Below are 14,115 nucleotides of genomic sequence, written 5' to 3'. Positions count from 1 at the left end.
TCATTTCAAACTCTGAACTTAACACCTTCTTCATTTCAACAATCTCTGACATCTCCTTTGTTGCCAGGAGGATATCGTCGACGTAAAGCAACAGATAAAACCAATTTGATCCAACCTTCTTCGTGTAAACACAGGAATCGAAGTCACTTCTTGTGAATTTTTGCGCTTCCATGAACTGGTGAAACCTCTGATTCCGAAGTTTTGGAGACTGTTTCAAACCATAGAGAGTCCTTTTGAGAAGACAAACTTGGTCCTTTCCCTTGTTTACCTCAAAACCTTCAGGTTGCTCCATGTAAAGTTCTTGATCAAGTTTTCCATGAAGGAAGGCTGTTTTGACATCCATTTGTTCTAGCTCCAGGTCTTCATTTACCACCACAGACATCAGAACTCGTATTGGAACGTGTTTTACGACTGGTGCAAAGATTTCTTGGTAATCAATTCCTGCCTTTTGTGTAAAACCCCTCGCCACCAACTTTGATTTGAATCTTTCTGGTTCTACGCCTGGAATTTCTTGTACAACCACCTGCAGCCAATAACTCTCTTGTCTTTAGGCCTGTCGACAATATCCCAGGTGTTTGTCTTTGCCAAATAACCCATTTCCTCTTCCATAGATGCATCCCAACTCTCCCATTCCTTTGATAATTTGGCTTCATGATAGCATTGAGGTTCTTGAACCTCTAATTCTTCTGCTGCCATAAGTGTGAATGCAACCATAGTGAAATCTTGGTATTTTCTTGGCTGAACTGTTGTTCATCGAGACCTGTCTCTTGCTAACTGATACCCGGCTAAATCAATGCCAGCTTGTTCCTCACTAGCATCAACATACTCATCATCTGAATCACTTGACTGAAAGTCAGCTGCTCCACCTGAAACTGGACTTGCTTGTACAGTGTCCTGATGTTGCTGTTCGGTTACAACGCCTGTAACAAAATCAATGTTGCTTCTTCCACTTGCTCCATCATTCCTTTCAGTCTCATCAGAATCATGTAGATCATCTGGTTTCAGGTCTTTGAACACCTTCTCTTCTTGAAATATGATATTTCTGCTCACCACACTTTTCTGAGATTCTAACAACCAAACCTTGTAGCCTTTTGTACCTGGTGGATATCCGAGGAAGATTCCTTTCACAGCTCTAGGCTTCAACTTCCCTTGGTCTTGATGAACGAACACTACTGATCCAAACTTTCTGAGATGCTTGTAACCAGGCTTTCTATTCAGCCATAGCTCCTCAGGTACATTGTGATCAATAGCAGAACATGGTGATCTATTGATCAAGTACGATGCTGTGGCAGCCGCTTCTGCCCAAAATTCTTCTCCAAGGCCTGATTCATGTAACATACATCTCACCTTCTCCATTATTGTCCGATTCATCCTCTCTACAACACCATTTTGTTGTGGTGTGTAGGTGCAGGTCCGATGCCTCTCAATTCCATGTGAGTTGCAGTATTCATCAAACTTTATATTGCAAAACTCCATTCCATTATCAGTACGAAGAACTTTGACTTGCTTGTTTACCTGCTTTTCAACTAAGTTCTTCCACTCACAGAACCGATCAAAGGTTTCATCTTTGGTCCTTAGAAACATAAGCCACACTTTTCTTGTCTTGTCGTCAATGACGGATAAGAAGTATTGCTTTCCTGATAATGAGGGAGTGACACTTGGAGACCCCCATAGATCGGCATGTACATACCCAAGAATATCCTCTGTATCATGTCGACCTACATTGAAAATCAGCTTCTTTGCCTTTCCCATTACACAGTGCTCACAAAACTCCAACTCCTTAATGTCCTTTTTATCCAGAAGACCTTTCCCGGTTAGAATCTTGAGACTGTTGATACTTAGATGCCCAAGTCTGCTGTGCCATAGCTCAGTTTTATTCACCTTCTTCTTTTCCGTGTTGCAGGTTTCAGGTAACACAGTATTTCCATCAAGATAGTATAGACCATTTAGCAGGATCCCTCTTAATGCGGTCTTATCATTCTTGAAATATCTGACTTTACCTTCTCCACCTTCATGTCTGTACCCCAACTTGTCTAAAGTCCCTGTAGAAATCAGATTTCTCCTTAGTTCTGGTACATATCTGACATTCTTTAACATCTTAATTGATCCACCATGAGTGTTTATCATGATAGTTCCCTGGCCTCGTGACTGCACTGAATGATCGTCCCCCAACAGTATTGTTGTACCACCGTTGTCCTGCAGATCCACGAACCAGTCTCTTCTCGATGTCATGTGAAAGGTGCAGCCTGAATCTAAAACCCACACGTCTTTAGCATCTTGTTCGTCCATGCTTAGTGACTCTGAGACTACCAGCTTCTCAATAACAACCCCTGCTTCTCCTTGATTGTCATTACCATACTTCTTCTTTCTGGCATAACAATCTTTCTTTAAATGCCCTTGTTTCTTACAGAACCAACAGGTTACCCTCGACTTGGAGTTTGACCTACTCCTTCCTCTATCACTCGAGTTTGCATTTTTGGACACTGATCTTCCTCTTTCTTTCGTGTACAAACTTGCTGCAGGGCTTCTGTTTTCCTTTGAAACTTCTGCAGTAATCTCTCTTTCTCTTGACCTTGTGGCTGAGACAACCTCCTCTAATGTCAGCGACTCTCTCCCATACTTTAAAGTATGCTTCAGTGAATCATAGTTTTGGGGCAAAGAGGTCAGAACAGAATAGCTTGAACTTCATTTGTGACCTTGATGTCCAAACTACTCATTTCTGCAATGATTTTCAGAAAGTCATCAACGTTCTCGTCTATACTTCTTCTTTCATCTGACTTGAACGTGTAGAACTTAAGCTGTAGATGGATCCTGTTCGGCAGGGTGCTCTCCATGTAGAGCTTGTCAAGCAATGACCACATCTCTGCAGCTGTAACACAATGCTCTATCTTCCTGAGAACATGGTTCCCCACACTCGCTATGATTAGTCCCATAGCCTTTTCAGACTTCTCAATCTTTGCTGGATCTGGAACTTTCTTGACCAATGGCAACGATGAGGGTGTCTCATCTCCTTCTACAGGTTGTTTCTCTTCACTTCTGGTGAGAGGAACCTCTTTCTCCATGTTTGGGTCCAAGACAACGTCCTTGAGGCCCAAAATACGAAAGCTTGCCATCATCCGAGTCTTCCATAGTGAGAAATCTCCTTCTCCATCAAACCTGTCGACGTCCACTCGTGCACTAGCTAACAACTCCTTAGCCATCACGAATCTAGCTCCAAGACACCTCCTTTTGGTATAAAGGTCGAGTCTTTGCACTAAAGTTTTGGTTTTTAGCACAAAGATGGTACCTTTGAGCTACGAAAACTGAACTTGAAGAAAAGCTTGAGACTTTAACGCGGAACTTGATGGATCTTCACTAAAGGTCTCACCTTTCTTCACAAACTCCAAAGCTTGAAGGTTTCCTTCGAAAAAGCTGTCACCTTTCTTCTTCCTCTTCAAAAGGTTCGAGCTTTCTTCAAGGACCTGGCTCTGATACCACTTGTTGTGGATTTAACCACCTTAAATCACCTTAAGCTTCGTTTAACTCTCTCTCTACACTCGCTTTACTCGTTTGTTTACCGATTAAGTGTGTTGTACGGAAACAAAGAGATAAGAAAGAAAAGCAAGAACACACGGTTTGTTAACCCAGTTCAACTCATCGGTATGATGAAGTCTACGTCTGGAGCCGGATCAGTCCAGGCAATATATTACCAGAGAGAAAGTGTTTTACACTGTTTTTTCAAGACACTACAGCCTTAAACAAGAAGCAGAAAGACAGAGTAAAAATGCGACGACAACAAGAGATAGAAGGGTTTGATCCTTATATAGATTTGCAGAAGAGAACTCTCCAAGTCGCACAGAGTCTTTAGTCTTTAGGGTGTAGCCAAAGCACACCGTTTTGATTTAAACTCTGTCTCAGGTCTTCAACAAACCAAACTGACCATCTTCAATCTCTCACTAAACCGAACATTGAAACTTGAGGCACAAAACCAACATCAACTTCAACTAGAGTCTTGGTCAAGTCTTTTTTGTCATCATTTCTTTGTCCGTACCATAATCTCCCGCCTTAGTTATAGCAGTAAACTATAGTCTATGATTCCGTAATTGTAATTACATTGATATAAACGATTGATTTACAGCTTGGATATAAACAGAAAGAAGCGAGTTGATTTGATTTGGCCAATTTGTCAAACGCTCCACATCATTATCACCACACAACACATGTGTTCGAAATTCGAACTTTCGTGAAAGAAAAAGAATGGTATTATAAATAAAATCCACTAAAGTAGTAAAGTAAGGAGAATAATGAATGAGGAAAATGACTAATTGGAGCTTGATGATGAATTAGCTTAACGAGAAAACAAAATCTGTTTAGGCAGGAAATTTAATGTCACTTTTGAATACACACTTCCAAAACTTATAGTTAAACTACAAGTTATCATGGATTTAATTTCAGAAGTTCCACGTTATTTATTTGTTTATTTATCCTCTACTGAAACGTGGCTGTCCATTTTAACTTTTTCTCAGGGAATGTTTCTTCTTTTTTTAATTCGCAATGTTCAAAGTTCTCACTTCTCAGTGAACAAGTTTCATTTGATTTGATTAAAATCATTCAACATGTGTGTTTGATACAATTCATTCGGAACTCACTTTTTATAAAAACTAAAAAATTTAAAAAATTACCATAATTGCTTTTGGATGAAAAGAAACGCCCAAAATTAAAAGGAGATTCTGAGATAATGGTCAAAGCAAATGAAGATATCGTTCATTTATTAATCTTACGGTTATAAACAGAGGTGCATCAATGGTTACAATGAAATCGGAATATAGAATCACACACCAAAGCTTTTTTTTTTTTAAATCGACTTTCGAACCGCGTCTTCTTTACTCTCTCTGCGAGATTGTCGTGTGAGAACACTGGACTCACACTTCAACTCTCGAGCTTCGTCTTCATCATCTTCTTCTTCCTCCTTTGCATTCTTCTCAATTCTTTTGGCTTCTGCGTCTATTATTTCTTCAAGGCTGAATTCTTGTCAAAACCAAAAAAGGTCAGATTTTTCTTTTACAAGAAATCTAAGTTTTTATTTTTCTTAACTGTTGATCGAGTTTTGTAAATGCTCAGTTACGATGTATGATTCTCTGCTTTTTCCCAATTGAGATGTAAAATTTAGATTCTAGGGCTTTGATTAATAACCAGGCGGAATTGTGTTGTTTTATGGTATATCATTGCCATTTATTTCTGAAAAATTGCATCTTTTATAAGGATGATGATAAAACTCTTGAATACAAACGTTAAAAATAAGCCAAAATGAGAGAAAAAAAAATTGACGAATGTTTTGATGCTTTCAATTGTCTGATTTATTGGTCGTGTGATATACTGATATGGACTGTTTTAGGGTAGCTCTGTTGTTGAGTCTTATGACAGATGAAAATTCTCTTAAATTTTTATATACATTTTCAGCTAAACTGTAGACCCTTTTAAAGTTTGTTGTATTTCACATCGCTCACATTTTTGAAGGGAAAAAAAAAAACAGATTTTGATTTAAGCGAGAGAAGGATGTAGTCGTTAAAATCCAGTATATTGTTTAGTCTGTTATGGATATTTTCAGTTTCTTGTAGGTTTAGGCAATGAGTGATCCACGGGTGAGATCGTTCCAAATCACTCCTGACGATTTAGAGGCTGCTCAGCTTGATGAACTCATAAGGGAAATAGAACACAAGAGTCTCTTTTACTACAAAGAGAAAAACAAGTCTTTGAGAGCTCGTTATGTCTACGGAACAATCTTCTTGATTATAAATCTATGCGCTTGGTTCATCCGTGACTACGCACAAAAGGCTCTGGCCTTGCTCCCATGTAAAAGTCATAATCTTTAGAGATGTATCTAATGATAATGTAGAATCTAAAGATGTACACTGATATGAAACTTTGTGTTGAGATTGTCAATGCAGATGTCAGTAGCTGTGGACCAGAAGGAAGTCATTGTTTCCATACGCTTGGAGTACTCCGAGTGAGTCTTGGATGTTTCGTATCCTGATAATGAAACTTTTGCTGATATAATCACTAATGTTTTGGTACTTTTAAGTTTGTTTATCCTTAGCAATGAAAGATATTTTTCCTTGTTATGTTCCTCTCAACATGGAACACAATGAAACTCCACCAAGCTCAAAACTATTGGCACTCGGATTATTGGACCTTCAAGTTTTTCCTGCTTGTTTCAGCCATGGTAGCATCTTTCTTCATACCTCAGCTTTACATCCAAATTTATGGTATGTTCCTGTCTCACTATAGATCTATAATCTTTTTCCATTTGACATTGATTGGTTTCAAGACAATGATGTTTTGCTTTACAGGAGAAATCGCCCGTGTTGGTGCTGGGTAACTTCACCTCTCAAGTTACTCTCTTTATATAACAATTATGTAAAAGAAACACATGTTTCTCATACCATTTTCTATGGTTTCAGGATATTTCTTGGTCTTCAGCTTGTAAGTGTTATCGAATTCATCACTTGGTGGAATAACTACTGGATGCCTAATAACCAAAGCAAGCAAAGGTAAGTAAATATTTACTCATTACAAAAGTGTTAGGTTCTATGTGATTTGATCACCTGTTGGTTTCTACTGTGTTTTCTGCAGCTGCTCTTTTGGTTTGGTCATGTCAACAGTTTTCTACATCGGTTCTGTTTGTGGGATTGCAGTGATGTACTACTTCTATGCAGCTTCCACTGCTTGTACCCTCAATATATTCTTCATCTCATTGACAGTTCTTCTTCTAGTCATTATGATGGTTATGTCCTTGCATTCAAAGGTACATTTCCTGAGTTTTTCTAGGTGGTTACACAAGGATCAATCTCTATGTCCAGTTCTGACGGTTTTATGTTGCTTTTTCATTAAAGGTGAACAGAGGACTTTTGTCATCTGGGATTATGGCTTCCTACATTGTTTTCTTATGTTGGTCTGCGATCAGAAGGTAAAGACAAAACCCAAAAATCTGACTTTTGTTTGGTTGGTTCCTCATAACATTACTAAAGTACAAGTTATGTACCAGTGAACCTTCTAATACGAAATGCAATGCGCATACTCAAAACGGTCATGCAGATTGGATTACAATTCTGGTAAGAGCTAAAAGCCTCAGTTTTTTTGCTTACTTAGAGTCAATGTCAATCTCACTTTTTGATATTTGTCCTTTTTATATTTCCTTTGTTCAGAGTTTCCTTATAGCTATAGGCGCCATTGTGATGGCAACATTCTCAACCGGGATCGATTCAGAATCCTTCAGGGTAAGTTAAACATTCAATCTCAGCTTGGAAATCAAGATTTTTCCTGACGCAGGCAATGGATCTAATCTACAGTTCCAGTTCCGTAAAGACGAAGCTAAAGACGAGGATGATATACCGTATAGCTATGGATTCTTCCATCTTGTGTTTTCCTTAGGAGCAATGTACTTTGCTATGTTGTTCGTCAGCTGGAACCTCGAACATTCAGCTCAGAAGTAAGAAATATTCTATATTCCATCTCCAGGTTTTTGTCAATAAACTTAACGTCATGAATATGAAACTGTATTATATAAATGTAACATAGATGGAGCATTGATGTTGGGTGGACAAGCACATGGGTGAAGATAGTGAATGAGTGGTTTGCCGCAGCGATATACCGTAAGTTAAAACATAAAATGGTTTCAATATCGTATTTCAGTTCTTGATCTTACAGAAGCTCTAAGTGAGAGAGTTAGTTTTGTAATCAAATTTAAAATTATACTAATTTAGTCAGTTAATACCATTTTTTTTTTGTTTATTGATTTTGAGTTTGAATACAGTATGGAAGTTGATTGCTCCTATTGTGAGACAGCCTAGAGTTCATGAACAACCTCAGCCAACAACAACACAAGTCAGCCGACAGATAGATGAAGTGAATTTTCCCTGACATTGCTCAATTGTTTTTGAAGTTAATACAGAAACAAGATCCATCATCATTGAGGCCATACTTGCATCTCCATCTTTGTAAAGCTTTTCTTACCAAGTTCATTCATTTTTAACCTTAATGTGATCCCATAAAGAACATAATCCAATGTACAACCTTGGGTGAATAAAAAGAAACGATTCTTGAAGAGTGTCTATGCAAAAGTCATATCAAAGAGTAATGAAACAAAAAAAAAACGAAAAAAAGGAACCATGCATGGTTGATCATTGTTTATCAGATCCTGGAACAAACCAGCGAGTGTTGGAGCAGCCAAAAGGAGATAGAGACCAGCTTATTTCGGTTGTGGCAAGATCAAAAACACCGGCACAACTTTGAAACTCTGTACATAACTTTGGAGGCCAAACATCATCAGCAACGAAACAGATTGAATCCCTCTTGCTGATTCCTCCACCACCAATATCATCTTTAGCTACTATTGTCAACCCATCACCAAAAACCAACATCTCATCGCCCAGAGAATCTACTCGTTCCCACTCGTGGCCTTGAAGATTCATCTTAAAGATGTAGAACAAACGTTTCTCTTGGTTCTCAGGGAATCCTTTTAAGCTCACAATGATTAGAACATCTCCTGAAACCGTGATCGCTAATCTCCTCTTCCAAATGTATTCCCAAAGTTGCGGAACATACTCAAACGGATGATTCAGATACGGGTTTGCTTCAACGATCTCATTAGGTAAATCACCAGAGTAATCAAGAACCATGATGTAATGATCATGGTATAAACAAAAAGCTTTTGGTCCTTGTAAGCCATAGCTAAACACTTGATACCTTGAAGATGCCACCAAAAGTCATCTCCTTTCTTGTAAGAGAACAAGTAGAGATCGTTGTAAATCCAAAAAACCGAAAAAGCTTTGGTTTTTCCATCAACCCACAAAACAGCCGTATTGATATACCTGTTGATGATAGCTTCACGATTCCTGCGAGAGTGTTCGAGGATTAGATCTCCATCGTACTTTCTTCGGAATCTCGATACACCGATTTTGGGCGATAGCGAGAGAGACGGAAGGTCGAATCTTTCGGCGGTGAACACGTTCACGACGGAGAAATCGAGACGAGGGCTAAGCAACAGCAGCCAATTGCCGTAGCTCGCGACGCAACGGCTCTCTGATAGCTCGTCGCCGAGATCGTTCGTCTCGTAGGTCTTGTCTTCTACAGGATCGAAGAGGCTACACGATTCCGAGATGGAGAATTTTTCCGGGAAAGTAATCAGCCATGGATACCTGTTTCCAGATGCTGCGATGCGTGATTTCAGTGCAGAGTACCAGGTCGAACAAACTGTTCTCGCTCGGTGGAAATCTAGAAAGTTCAAGCTTTCGAAGATCAGTTGCAATGCATCGGTGCAGATCTCTGACCAGTGAAGCTCTGTAGATTTCATCTCTTCTTCTCTCTTGGTCATCTCTGCTCTTCTTAGGGTTTCCGTGTTCCTTAGCTCCTACTCCATATAGAAATTAGAAATAAAGGATTAATTAGAAAACTAGATGACCGTCATGAAACATAATATTTTCCTTCCCATAATATCCCTCCTATATCTTATCCTAAAGATAGATACACAAATATTTACATCATAGTATTAATTTTGTTTCAGATTATATTTTATTTTTAAAACAAATGAACTGTCACGACCGGAATCAATATAGTTTTTAGAAACCTGGTAAAACTTAGGTTACAAATAATGAACCAGATATACAATGAGTAAATTTAATTAGATTTCTCTTAAAAAACATTAAAATTTGGATTTCTCTTAAACAACATTCCAATTAATTTGTTGAAAGGAAAAAAAAAAAGAGTAAAAAGGTAGATTTATTTGAAGTAGGATCCAGCTTGAGTTATGGACAATTTAACCCAAGTTTGATTCCGCAAGATCCGAGACACCAATGAAGTCTATGGAAATGTGCCAAATGGAGTACAAACATCAAACGAGAGTTAAAGAAGCAACCATTGTTTGACACTTGCTCAGAGAAACCTATGAAGTCTATATATATGTAAAGAAATACACAAATAAGTATTTCATGACCCTCCCAAGTTTTAAGACAAGTCAGAGATTTTATCAAAAGCAATGAACCTTGTAGTTATTCTTCTGTCTCTTATAATTGCTCTTCATTTTGAGTCGAATGAAGCTGGGTGCCATAAAAACACCGTAGCAATTCAAAACAACCTTACTCTTAGCCGTAGTATTCTCAAAGTCCATTGCAAATCCAGAGATGACGATCTAGGCGACCATTTTCTGAGATTTCAAGACGTTGCATACAATTTTAGTTTTCATGATCATTTCATTCAGTATACAATATTCAGATGTATCTTGTGGAAAGGTGCTAATCTGGAATATCATAAGAACTTTACAGCATATCATGCAGATAAATATAAGACATGTGGGGCATTGTACGCATGGAACGCACGAGATGATGCTATTTACTTATCAATAACGGGTAAGCCGGAGAAGCTTATGTATAGTTGGATTAAAGATTAATGTTCATACTACTATTAAGTTCTTACTTTCATCTTATGAGCTAGCTGTGTTACCTCTTCTTTTTTTGGTGTTCGAATAGACACCAAAATGGGTTATAAGAAGCATATGTTTTCTTTCGATTTCTGTTTATGAAACATGTTTACAATTTATTATTTTGCTTAGTAGCTAGAACCTATTAGCTTAAAGCTTTGTCTTGATTTAGAACCTATGAGTATTGTCTTGATTTCTCTAAGTATATGGTCTGTGAGCTTTTTTCTTAATAAACCAAGTTTAGAGGATCTAAATGTTGGGAATGGGTTAAGTTAACCCTTGCAAAACTTTCTCTTAAAACCATAAACTTAATCAACCATGAAATTACGAATTTCCAAAGGATAAATCATGCTAAAGGCTTGTTATCCTTAAACGCCATATCTTAACACTTGGTGGCTTGAAGATTCCTTCGCCACATTTCATCTCCTTTCTTGTATGTGAACAAGAATTTTCGTTTGATGAAAGTAGATGACGTTGGAATTGTCGGAGTTTTTTTCTATTTTTGTTTTTTGTGTGTAAGAATGAGTGTTTAACAAACGAATTTTAGAGGATCAGTAGTAAGGTCTGTATATTGGGATTGAGAGTTACTTATTCTTGCAAAACCTTGGAAAATCATATGCTAAATCCCCAAAAATAAAGATAAACAATAAAATCCTCCAATAATCAGATCATACTTGAACAAAGTTGTTAACAGAAAATTAAAGTCAAGTAGCAAATAAACAACTTAGCTTTGCTTCAGCTGCTGAGTCTTTTAAGACTGGGCCTAAGGAGAAACCACTCTCCTGATCAAAGACTAAGCATGTCCAGGAACAAACCAGGAACTCTTCAAGAACGAATCATCTAATGTTTTAGGCCATGTGATGCTACTTTTCGCAAGATCGAATACACCGCATTTAGTTCGTCTGTTGGTATTAAAATAATCTTGACCTGGCCAAAGATCATCACCCATGAAACAGACTGAATCACTCTTGATTCCCTCACCATCTATCACTTTGACCGGGGCTCTTATTGTGAGCCCATGACCAAATATCAACATTTCACCACCAAGAGAATCTACTCTTTCCCATTTTCCATTTCTAACATTCATCTTGAAGATGTAAAACAAACCTTTCTCTTCTTTTAAACCTTTTAAGCTTAGAGCTATCAAAACCTCTCCAGAGTTCGTAATTGCTACTCTCCTCCTCCACACAGGTTGCGAAACAAAGCAAAAACGACTACAAAGATACGGGTTACCTTCCAAGATCTCATGTGGGGAATCTCCAGAAATATCAAGAATCTTGATGTAACCATCAGATGTATACACGTAGAGCTTTTTGTTCTTATACGCCATAGATTCACACGATGTGCCTTGAATATCACACCAGGAGTCATCTCCTCTCTTGTATGAAAACAAGTAATGTTTCTTGAAACTCCAGGCTACTACATATTCCCCTGTTCTCTCGTTCATCCAAAGACAAGCCGATATATTTGAAGGGGTTAGGTTAATAAAATGTTTCCACTCTTCTTTTCGTTGGAATCTAGAGTGACCAAGAAGCGCTGAATCCATCGATGGGAGATCGATCCTCTCGCGAGTAAACACATTCAAGAGATACAAATCTTGACGAGAATCAGCAATCAGGAGCCAGTTGCTGCAACTAGCCATAACATAGCTACTTAAAAAGTCGACTCCAGGATGTTCTATTTCGTGAATCTCGTCTTTTCCGGGATCGAGAAACAAAGTAGAATGCTTACTGAATAGGATCAGCCATGGATACAGAGGTCGCATACATGTTCTGGAAACGGAGTACCAGTCTGAGCAAACCGTTCTCGCTCGATGAAAATCATTAGTGCCTAAGCCTTCGAGGATCGATACCAAAAGATCGGGACAAAGCTTGGACCAATCATACCGAATTCTCGACATTGTCTTCTCTTCAAATCGTTCTCAGTTGTTGCAAGTGTAAGAAAATATTCCCAATTGATGTAAGTGTGTAAGAAAAGTTAGGGTTTAGGTTTTGTATGGAAGAAAAACTTAATGGGCTGGGCCTGTTAGCCCAGGACTAGAAAGCACATATAAAACAACTAAGCAGAGTTAGGAAACTTGTCTGAGATGAGACTTCTATGAGGGTTTGTTAGAGACATGGTCTTGATCTCTGTTAAGATTATGTAAAAGGTAAGTGTTCAACATAACATTAACTTCACAACTTTCACTGGATAATCAGCTAAATTTTTTTGAGAAGATGATAAAAGCTAAAATAAAGCATGTTATAATCAAAATTTTGATAAACCCAAAATCAAAGACTGATGATAAAATAGAAAAGAGAATTATGTGATTGTTTCTCAAACTAAGAATTGTGTAACTAAAAACAACACGGAACAACAAGTAAGTTTGAAACCAATCATAGCTCACGAAGACAAGGAATAAACCACCTCGCGTAACCAAAGTTAAAATTTGTGTTAAAATTTGGAAACCTCTCCAACGATTGAGTCGAAACATCGCCACAATAAACAAACTTATTTCCACTACAAGTGTAATAAATCGAGTTTGGTTTGGTCTCTTCAATTGCTGGTACAGTCACACCAAGATCAGTAATCCAAGATTCACCCCCTAATGAATCCACTTTATCCCATGTCCCTTCTTCTACATTCAACTTAAGAATTTTGAAAATCTGATTCAACCGATTCCAAACAAGCAAAACATCTCCAGAGACAGTAACCCCGATCTTACTACGCCATTGACTTTCATACTTAAACGGATCATGATGAACGTTTTCCGGTATCGCTCTAGGGAGTTCTTGAGAGAAATTCAAGATTCTGATCTGGTTTTGACAAGTTAAAACGTAAAGCTTGTTTTCCTTGTAGACAAGATCTTGACATCCATGGAGACTCTCAGGACCTTCTCTTGTAGGTATCTCTCTCCATGAATCGTTTCCACGTCTAGTGAACATTATATAGAAGAGACCTATCGACCAGACGACAATGTAATCTTTGGTTTTTTCATCGACCCATAAAACCGCTTTTGTCTGGCTTAGAGCTTTTGTTGCGTCTATGTACGAGTACGATTGATTGATCAAGAAGCTGAATGTATTGTCTTCGAATCTCATAACACGTAGCCTCCCTTGGTGTGACTCTAATGGCGGAAGATCGATTGTCTCGCGTGTGAAAAGATTCAAGACGTATAAACTCGATCGAATGTCTAACATTAAAAGCCAGCTTCCCGAAGTCGCGATACATCGGTTAGCAGAGAAGTCTTTACCGAGATTGCTCAGTTTGTAAAATTTATTTTCTTGGGGATTGAACAAGTGACAAGAATTGCTCTTTGGTCTTTTTGGAGGGAAAATAATCACCCATGGAAACGTGTCCTGCACGGAAGATATTTGTTTGCAAACTCTGTACCAGTTCTTGCAAACGCATCGAGCTCTGAGGTTACTGATGATGTCCAAACGTTCCAGGATCAATTTCAGAACATCGGAGTTAAGCTCCGACCATATTCTGTAGTTCGACATTGAGATTTGCCTAGACGAGTTGTAAATTTCTTGGTTTTATAATGGTTTCTAAATTTCCTTCTTCAAAGAGAGATAGAAACGTTTTAGTTTTTCCTTGTTTTTTGGGTCAAAGGAAAAACGTTTTAGTTTTATTTGAAAGTATCTATTCATAATCAAACTATGTTTCAATATGTCGTAATT

At 38.1% G+C, this 14,115-nt stretch overlaps 4 protein-coding genes across 4 annotated transcripts; 1 reads left to right on the top strand and 3 right to left on the bottom strand.

Moving 5' to 3' along the window:
* Nucleotides 1–4,902: 4,902 nt before the first annotated feature.
* LOC18028010 (probable serine incorporator) lies at nucleotides 4,903–8,022 on the top strand. The gene is made up of 13 exons (XM_024147902.1): nucleotides 4,903–5,026; nucleotides 5,598–5,832; nucleotides 5,928–6,004; nucleotides 6,086–6,245; nucleotides 6,330–6,354; nucleotides 6,441–6,530; nucleotides 6,613–6,784; nucleotides 6,873–6,946; nucleotides 7,025–7,091; nucleotides 7,185–7,256; nucleotides 7,329–7,468; nucleotides 7,558–7,631; nucleotides 7,793–8,022. Exons 2-13 carry the CDS (start codon nucleotides 5,607–5,609, stop codon nucleotides 7,897–7,899), a joined length of 1,284 nt encoding a protein of 427 aa, XP_024003670.1. The 5' UTR covers nucleotides 4,903–5,026; nucleotides 5,598–5,606; the 3' UTR covers nucleotides 7,900–8,022.
* Nucleotides 8,023–8,159: 137 nt separating this feature from the next.
* On the bottom strand, nucleotides 8,160–9,352 carry LOC18028009 (putative F-box protein At2g33200). Its single transcript, XM_024148357.1, is given in 2 exon segments — nucleotides 8,160–8,671; nucleotides 8,674–9,352. Coding segments are annotated over 2 exon segments (1,191 nt in total).
* Nucleotides 9,353–11,246: 1,894 nt separating this feature from the next.
* LOC18028007 (putative F-box protein At2g33200) lies at nucleotides 11,247–12,353 on the bottom strand. Its single transcript, XM_006410393.1, has one exon. The coding sequence runs from the start codon at nucleotides 12,351–12,353 to the stop codon at nucleotides 11,247–11,249; it is 1,107 nt and encodes a 368-aa protein (XP_006410456.1).
* A 475-nt stretch (nucleotides 12,354–12,828) lies between these two features.
* LOC18028006 (probable F-box protein At4g22165) lies at nucleotides 12,829–13,935 on the bottom strand. Its single transcript, XM_006410392.2, has one exon. It carries the CDS (start codon nucleotides 13,933–13,935, stop codon nucleotides 12,829–12,831), a length of 1,107 nt encoding a protein of 368 aa, XP_006410455.2.
* Nucleotides 13,936–14,115: the final 180 nt, after the last annotated feature.

Source organism: Eutrema salsugineum, unplaced genomic scaffold (assembly GCF_000478725.1).
Source record: "Eutrema salsugineum unplaced genomic scaffold, Eutsalg1_0 scaffold_10, whole genome shotgun sequence".
Lineage (NCBI taxonomy): Eukaryota > Viridiplantae > Streptophyta > Magnoliopsida > Brassicales > Brassicaceae > Eutrema > Eutrema salsugineum.
The sequence above is the reverse complement of the archived record's forward strand: the minus strand, read 5'-3'. Positions and strand labels throughout refer to the sequence as shown.

Bases quoted from the DNA above. Each gene is read 5' to 3' on its own strand.
- LOC18028010 (XM_024147902.1), top strand. From the start codon at position 5,607: ATGAGTGATCCACGGGTGAGATCGTTCCAAATCACTCCTGACGATTTA. The intron at 5,833-5,927 runs GTAAAAGTCATA...TTGTCAATGCAG, and splicing joins GGCTCTGGCCTTGCTCCCAT to ATGTCAGTAGCTGTGGACCA. The intron at 6,355-6,440 runs GTAACTTCACCT...CTATGGTTTCAG, and splicing joins ATCGCCCGTGTTGGTGCTGG to GATATTTCTTGGTCTTCAGC.
- LOC18028007 (XM_006410393.1), bottom strand. From the start codon at position 12,353: ATGTCGAGAATTCGGTATGATTGGTCCAAGCTTTGTCCCGATCTTTTG.
- LOC18028006 (XM_006410392.2), bottom strand. From the start codon at position 13,935: ATGTCGAACTACAGAATATGGTCGGAGCTTAACTCCGATGTTCTGAAA.